Genomic DNA, 8,838 nt, shown 5'->3' on the forward strand with positions numbered 1-8,838 from the left:
AGGATCACCAAGAATGCCTAACTCTAAATTTAACCACCACACTTCCTTTCTAACTCTAAAACACCAATTTTACCCAACTTAGGGACCCAAAACCCAATCTTACCACTTTGCACCTATCTTGACCAATTTAGTGACTCAAACAAGTCACAATACAGTGGGTGAAACTGTCCCAACAGTCCAAAAACGTGACAGACCTCATTTGCTCAAAATCACTACCTCACTTCCTCTAAAATGACCAAAAAGTGANCCTAATACACTTGATTTTTCCTTCCTAACAATACCACAACAGATTTCCCACACCAAAGCAGTTCCAACATACATAATTAATCAATCTAAACCCTTCCAAAACAGCACACTATCATCACACACGAAATTCATGTATCAAAAACACACATACATGCATTTCAAGTCACTAAAACTCATTTCATGCCTCCAACAACCTACCATTCCAAAATTATCATGCATTCACATCATACAACTAAAATCAAAAATAGAACTAGCTCCCCTTACCTCTAGTGTAGACAACCAAGCTCTCGGAATGTTTGATGGAAATCTTGATGTAGAGACTATACTCTAGAATTACCTAAAATCAAGAAATTGAAGATAGAATTTAGATTCTAATGAGAGTTAAATTTTCGTGAAAACTCAAGTGAGTCGCATGCAACTAAATTGTTGCATGTCCCTATCTCTAAGAATTTCATGAGGAGAGGAAGAACTACCTACCGGTGGAAGAATTGGAAAATTGTTCGGTTGATTTCGAAACCCACGATGCCAAGATCACTTATGAAGCTTCTGTTCAACGAAACAAAGATAAAAACCTTAGGATCAAGTGGAGAGGGGATCATGCAAGGAAGAAGAAAAAAGTTCAGAGAGTTTTGAAAAAGGAAAGAGCAGTGCTAGAATAGGGGCTTCACAATTATAATAATAATAATAACATTTATTCCAAATATATTACAAAATTAACATCTTTAAAATATCCCATAAATAATAATTTTTTAAAAGAATTTCTTCAAATAAGTCCAATAGAACCTTATTTCTTCAAATGGACAAAATTTTTAAGTAACATTTTTATGTTTGAAATAAAAAATCTCTTGGAAATTCAGTTTCATGTGGACCAAATAGTGGGAGGATTTCCTTTAAAGGAGAATAAAATTAAGCATTAAAAATTAAAATAAAAAGTAATCTGAAATAATTAATGGAAAATACTGAGATTTTAATTACTTTAATAAAAATTATGAATAAATAAAAAAGAAAAGAAAATATTATTTAAAAATTAAAAGGAAATTAAATATTATTTTATTATAAACAACAAGGAAAATCTATTTTAAAAAGTAGAAACATGAAGAGGCATGCCGACTTTACCAAGTCAAATATATAATATTTATTATATTAATATTTTAATACATCATATTTTTATATTTTTATAGTATTATTATATAGTTTTAAATCATTTTTTAATTTATATAAATATGTATAATTGACATTATGTGTCACATCCCATTAATTCTCTTCTTTAGTAGGGACAGGTGTAAAGCCCTTTCAGTTTCCCATGCTAGTGAGAGACAAAAGGGTAGCTGCAATTAATTCCCCACCCTCGTGAGCCTTCTGGCAGCAAGGGAAAATGAGAATTTCCAGACAGTGGAAGACATGTGGTGCACAGGGAATGGACCGAGCGTCCTTTTTGGAGGCCATATTTAAAGTTGGGTTTTGAAAATTGGCACCAATTTCTGCATGCTCACTTCGTCTTTTACCTCCAGAAACCACCATATTTCTCTTCCTTCTCTCTAGAAACCTCCACCTTCTCTCTAAGTTTACTCACCTTTTCTCTACTCCGATCACCTCACTCCTTTTAGATAAAATCTTCCCGGTGAGAGACCTTCCATTTACACCGATCAGATTCTTGTTTGGAGCACTTGGAATCTTGAAGCCATAGGAGTAGTACTACCAAAGACTTAGAGGCTTAGCTTGGATTATAAGGTAAGGGAAACTTATAAAATTTAATTATTAAGATTTTATATGCATGACCTTATGTATGTATGATTGTTGATTTTATAATCTTACTGTTGTGAAATGCATGTTTGATGTTGATATGAAATAGTTTATAAGGTTATATAACTTAGAGAAAATCTAAATCTGTAATCGAAGGGTCATTAGGACCGTTCGGTTTCCCCTAAAACGATCGATCTAGATTGTATTTCCTTTGTAGGAATAAGTTGAAGACTGATCGGTATTGTACCAATTATATTGAAACTTAAATACTCAGCTTAGTTAGTCATTCAGAATAAAATACTTACTTAAGAGTGTTCGGTCTTATACTGAGCGTTCGACCCTTAACGTACTTGGTCATAGACTGAGTACTCGGTCTCATAAAAACTTGTCTTTGCTAGAATAACGTTTGGTCTTACTCATATTATACTCATTTTGAGTGCTCGATTTTGAGAGCTATCAGTCTCAAGAGTACTCGATTTTCAAGAGTGCTCGGTCTTGAGAAGTGCTCGGTCTTAGACTAGCCTTCGGTCAGGTTAGTGCTCGGTCTTATACCAGTACTAGACTCTTTAAAACGTTCGGTTTATAATAGTATTTATTTGAAAAAGTGCTCGGTCTTACACTAACACTTAATTTTCTAAAGAGTGTTCGGTATTGTACTAACACTCGCTTTGTTGAAGAGAACTTCTGTTATTCTAAGGTATTTGGCTCAAATTGTAAAGTGCTCGGTATTTATTAAAGGTCAACTAGTCGATGACCGTTCGTTCTTTCTTATGTATTAATTATATTCCTTGATTTTTAATAGCATTTGGTATTCTCCTTTCTCAGACTGTTCGGTCACCTAATGGAACCCTTATTGTATTAATCTGTCTGTGACCATTTGGTCACTTGTTGATTTCCTTTGATACTCGGTCTTTCTATCACTATTCGTCATTTGTTTCCAGCATCATCTATATACAAAGAATTATTTTTCTAAACAAGATAGTTGGTGTTGAATGGTATGAAATGAGAAAGAATGAAGTTTATTATATGTAAGAGTATTCCAAGGAGGAATTTCTATCCTGATATTCTGTCATTACGCCTTCTCAAGTAGAGAAGGGTAACTCATGTGTGGGAATGGCAAGAGGTCCTTTAGCCTGGTATCTCTATACCGAGGTGGTTCCACTGGACTAACCTCGGGTGGCGTTCTGTTGAGTGTATCCCAGCCAGGTCCACCCGGGTGTAGAGAGCGGCGAGCTACATGGTTCATACCGTCTAGACAATGTCAGTAGTGGTCGGTCATGTTGAGTTTACCATTCGGTTTTTGAATGACAAACTTGGAATATGATGACATGCTTGAATTCTTGATGTATGAGAATTGTTTGTATGTTTTAAATGTATGAGAAAATGATTAATTAAATTTACATAAGCTTACCCTAATTTCCTGTCTTGTTCATGTGTCGTTCGGTCTTTACCGTTCGGGTATTTCTCTTCACTGCAATGATCATCCTTTTGGGTGTGAGCAAAGGGTAATCACGAAGATACTTTGGAGGATGCGTTGCTGACTGATCAGCCGATAGATGCTACACCTGAGAGCTCTACAGGACCGTCTGGTCCTTAGTTAGATTTTTACTTTCTACCTCGTGTATATAACCGTTCGATTAGTGTTTAGTAAAACCATTCGGTCTATATCCCTTTTGTATTTATCGTTCGGTCATGAACTGTACCAAGACTGTTCAGTCTAGTTCTGTAAATTGTAAACAAATTTACATCTTCTTGTATAGCTTTGATTCTCTATGCTATTTCATATCTTCCTTATCCATCTATATGCTCATTTCTCACTATTCTCTATAATTGTTATGTTAACTCCTAGAATAAATTATAGCTTTTGTTATACATTTATTGAGATGTTACATTATGTAATAAAAATTAAAAAAATATACATTTCTATCATCATATTATTCAAAGAAATACAATTAGGTTAAAGTTTCTCCTGAATAAAACATGTAACGAAGGTTGTAAAAAATTTTAAGGTTAAATATGTTTTTAGTTCCTATATTTTGGGGCGATTTTGGTTTTAGTCCATTTTCAAACTAATGTACAATTTAGTCCTTTAACTTTAAAAAACTCTGGTTTTAGTCTTTTTTTACCAAATTTTTTTAACTTTATTTCTTGTTTCAAGCACGTCTCATTATAACATTTGGATTGTTTATACTGTTTGACACATTTTTGCTTCAATGTTAACTGAGAAACGTGCTTGAAACAACAAATAAAGTTTAAAAAATTTGGTAAAAATGACTAAAACCAGAGTTTTCTAAAGTTGAAGACTAAATTGTACCTTAGTTTAAAAATAGACTAAAATCAAAATCGCCCCAAAATATAAGGACTAAAAACATATTTAACCTAAAATTTTAAAAGACGGGACATGAAATCATATCAAGAACTAAAATAATATTTTTAATTAATTTTTTTTTTTTTGCTACAAACAGAAAATAATCACGTTTCTATTCATAATAGAATTAATTAGCAGTAACTATATTATGGATCTATTTTAGCACTTGACAAACGGCCTGCTGACAATAATATTAATGTTTACATATACTTAAAAAATTATAATATATTAACAATTTTTCACAATATATCATGTATCACTGTTTGAAAGATACCAATACCAACTACCATTCGATTATTATAAAAAAGTTGTAAAAAATATTTTTGAAAAAACATTTTCTTTATTAAAAACAACACGTGGTTCTTTTCATATCTAGGACCTGCAGAATATAGAGGAAGATTTTGGAAGTTGAGATGATTAAATTTCTCAATCTTGGAGAAAGAAAGTTAGGTAATAATCGCAATATTTAAAAAAATATACAAAACTATATTTATTTTAATTCTAAATTAATAAAATAAAGAAAACCAGAATAAATAGCAAGAAATATCCCTGTATTATAACTATAATAAAAGGGCTATCAGAAAAAGAAAAACACATTGAGAAGAACATGAGCAATATTCCAGTTGTGCTAGTGGTACCACATCCAGCACAAGGGCATGTGAACCCCATGATGATCCTGTCACAGAAGTTGATCGAGAATGGTTGCAGAGTGGTTTTTGTGAACACAGAATTCGACCACAAGCGAGTGGTGAGTTCGTTTGGAGAGCAACAACAACATAGTACGAACCAGGCGATGAGGTTGGTTTCAGTTCCTGATGGNTTAGGAGCTGATGATGACAGAAANGATCNGGGCAAGNTGTNNGATNGTCTGCAGAACTCCATGCCAAAAGCACTTGAGAAGCTGATAGAGGATATTCACTTGAAAGGTGATGACAGAATCAGCTTCATTGTTGCAGATTTGTTCATGGCTTGGGCGTTGGATGTTGGAAGTAAATTTGGGATCAAAGGAGCAATAGTGTGGCTTTCATCGGCTGCTGTCTTTGCCTTGCTGTGGAGTTTTCCCTCTCTTATTGATGATGGAACCATGGATTCTGACGGTAAGAACGATGTTATACTTTTCATATACTTTATCATGAATTGTTCATATTATTATTTTTTTCTTTTTTTATAAAAGAATACTGATTTTATTGCATTTAAATTCAGCTTGTTTCTGTAAGTGTATTACGTCTGACGGTAGGGTGTTCACGGATACTTTCTACTCACAGTTTAACTTGCAAAATAAAATTCTAACTCATAATATGATTGCTACCTATACCTACTTAAATAATATCTATCTATCAATAATGTCATACTTGCAAAAATTAAAAAAAAAATTTATATATTTTAAAAATAAAATTTAAATAGAATTATAATATATATATATATATATATATATATATATATAATATGAATTAAATTAAATATAAATTAAAATTTAATTTTAATTAAATTTAATCTAATAAAATATAAAAAAAATTACTTTTAATTAAATTTAATTTTTAAAAAATGTAAATTAATTATTATTACTTTGCTAGTAACGAGTTTCTACGAATCTGATAATATAATATAATAGGTGACTCATTTAGAATTAGATATTAAAATTACTATCCATTGTTTATGGATAATAATTATTCACCGTAAATTTTATTCACAAATACTCGTATTATCAGATTATTTGTCATTCCTAATTAGGCCATAAAGTAATTCAGTTTGTTATAAGATAATTTTAAAAAATTTGAATGAAAATATAATCATAAGTATATTATTTTATTTGATAGTATACAATTTTTTAATTTTTTTACACGACAAATCTGACATGAAAAGTCTTTTAGAAAATAAATTTATATATGTTCTATGAGATAGAATAATTTATATTAACAAATATTAAATATTTTGATTACAAATGCAAGAAAAATTAATATTTTTAATTTAAATCAAAATTTGACATAAAGAAAAGAGTATAAAAGTATTATTTCATTTGTTTTTTTATTACTAGAGTAAGTTTGTACGTAAGTTATATATAAGTGGTCCTGAGGTGAAATAGAGGTATTTTAAATTGTTGATTAGTGTTGTAGATATATATTTGCAGAATATATTTTATATTGGCTATTTATAAGTATTTATACCAATTAGAGAAGAAATATAGATGTTAGAAATGTAAAATGAGATATATGTTCTATAACAATTTAAAAACTTGTACTTAAATCATATCTAAACTAATCGTAGTTATTAACAAAAACTAAACTAACAACATCAAAGCATAATACATATAGATGCTATACAATTCTATCCATATAACAAGTACTAATTTCTAGTACATACAAAATATCTTAAACATGAGGCAAATATTTCTTTAATTGTGTTGGTATCCAACGGTTCCTTGTTTTAAAAAAATTACAATAAAAAATAAATATTAGGTTTTAAATAATATATATGAAAAATCTAATTGTGTTGCTTACGTAGTGTTTAATTATATATAATTGATTATAATTTATAATTATTTACGAAGTTATCAAATTATACTTTTAGAACTATTTAGTTTATATAGTAGAAGTATTAAACATTGAATAAACCATTGTCACAATAATGTTTCTTTTTTTTATTATTGCAGGAGAAAGATTAACAACGAAAGAGACAATTCAAATATCATCAAGTATGGCTGAGATGAACACACGAGACTTTTTTTGGCTCAACATGGGAGAAAAAATAAATGGTAAGATAATATTTCAGTATCTAAGACACTGTTGTCAAAGCTTAAATTTGGCAGAATGGTGGCTGTGCAACAGCACATATGAACTTGAACCTGGTGCATTATCATTTCTTCCTAAGCTCCTACCGATTGGTCCATTATTAAGAAGTTATGATAGTAAAATTGGTATCACAAAAGCAATTGGACAATACTGGGAAGAAGATCTGTCTTGCATGAGTTGGCTTGATGAACAACATCATGGTACTGTGTTGTATGTTGCATTTGGTAGTTTCACTCATTTTGACCAAAACCAATTCAATGAACTTGCCCTTGGGTTAGTCCTCATCAATAGACCTTTTCTTTGGGTTATAAGAGAGGATAGTAAAGTGGAATACCCTCATGAATTCAAAGAGCATAAAGGTAAGATAGTTAGTTGGGCTCCTCAACAAAAGGTTTTAAGCCACCCTGCTATAGCATGTTTTGTCACTCACTGTGGTTGGAATTCTACCATAGAAGGTTTGTCCAATGGGATACCTTTCTTGTGTTGGCCATATTTTGCAGACCAATTTCAGAATAGAAAATACATTTGTGATGAGTTAAAGGTTGGATTGAGATTTGACAAAGATGAAAATGGAGTTGTGTCATGCAAAGAGGTAAAATTGAAAGTGGAGCAACTCCTTAGTGATGAGAACATAAAATCAAAGTCTCTTGAGTTGAAGGAAAAAGTAATGAACAACATAGTTAAAGGTGGTGCATCATTGGAGAACCTTAATAAGTTTGTCCAGTGGCTTAAAGAATAGGAATTGCCATTTAAATTTAATTTATGCGTATTTTATGTTGGAGAAAGCTCTCTCAACACCTTATCAATATTTTCAAGCGATTGAGATATCTTATTTACATGTTTTTATATTCTATAGTGTCAAAACAACATTATCTTATTATGTAATTTTTTTCTTTATTTCCTTTGAGTTTGTATTGTACTACCATTGTTCATGTATATGTTATTATGAACTATATATTTAACATATTTTCCGTGTAAAAAATTTGTAGACACTTTTATATATAAAATATTTCTTCATCCAAACATCTAATTCTCCAAAACTAAACAATAATGAATTTCACTGTTTTGCTCTTGATTTATAATCAAGTATACAATTAGTTCCGACTATCTAAGGATAGAAAGTCTCCCTAGATAAAGTAAAAAATTTATCTTCAAGTTAGTTAAACATTTGTTGATAGCTCCTCCATTAGAGTCATCTGATTTTGGATGCCTTATTGATTCATTTATTTATCATAACTTAATGTCTCACGTATGCAAGTTACACATATCTCAAGTTAGAAAAGTTTGTGAGCATCTTTGATTGTTTTCCTTTCTATTTGCAGTCCTTTTGCACTTCATGATGAAAACTAGTTTCAACACGACTTTTTTAACTTCATTTCTTTGTAACTTAAAGGACACATATTTCATAATATAACAATAATGTTATGTGGTAATGGAAAGTTTACTAGGTGCTTCTTGTTATCTTTGTGCTGTTGTCTTTTGTGCTTTAAGTGTACACTTAAAAAAAAAAAAAAGACTTAATTAAGCTTAAAGGTGGGAAAATAATATATACTTTTATTTATAAAGAAAGAATTTTCTTTTCCAATTTTATTATTTAAATAATAATTTTCAATAAGTTTATTTTATAGTTGTATAAATTTTTACGAAAAAAAAAATGAACACTGGTATAAAAAAAAACCACACATGTGCAAC

General features: G+C 30.4%; 1 protein-coding gene across 1 annotated transcript; it reads left to right on the forward strand.

Moving 5' to 3' along the window:
* The first annotated feature begins 4,934 nt into the window (after positions 1 to 4,934).
* LOC106757484 (UDP-glycosyltransferase 83A1-like) lies at positions 4,935 to 8,087 on the forward strand. Its single transcript, XM_014640159.2, has 2 exons — positions 4,935 to 5,454; positions 7,008 to 8,087. Exons 1-2 carry the CDS (start codon positions 4,965 to 4,967, stop codon positions 7,883 to 7,885), a joined length of 1,368 nt encoding a protein of 455 aa, XP_014495645.1. The 5' UTR covers positions 4,935 to 4,964; the 3' UTR covers positions 7,886 to 8,087.
* The last annotated feature ends 751 nt before the right edge of the window (positions 8,088 to 8,838 follow it).

This window comes from Vigna radiata, chromosome 1, assembly GCF_000741045.1.
Source record: "Vigna radiata var. radiata cultivar VC1973A chromosome 1, Vradiata_ver6, whole genome shotgun sequence".
Taxonomy (NCBI): domain Eukaryota; kingdom Viridiplantae; phylum Streptophyta; class Magnoliopsida; order Fabales; family Fabaceae; genus Vigna; species Vigna radiata.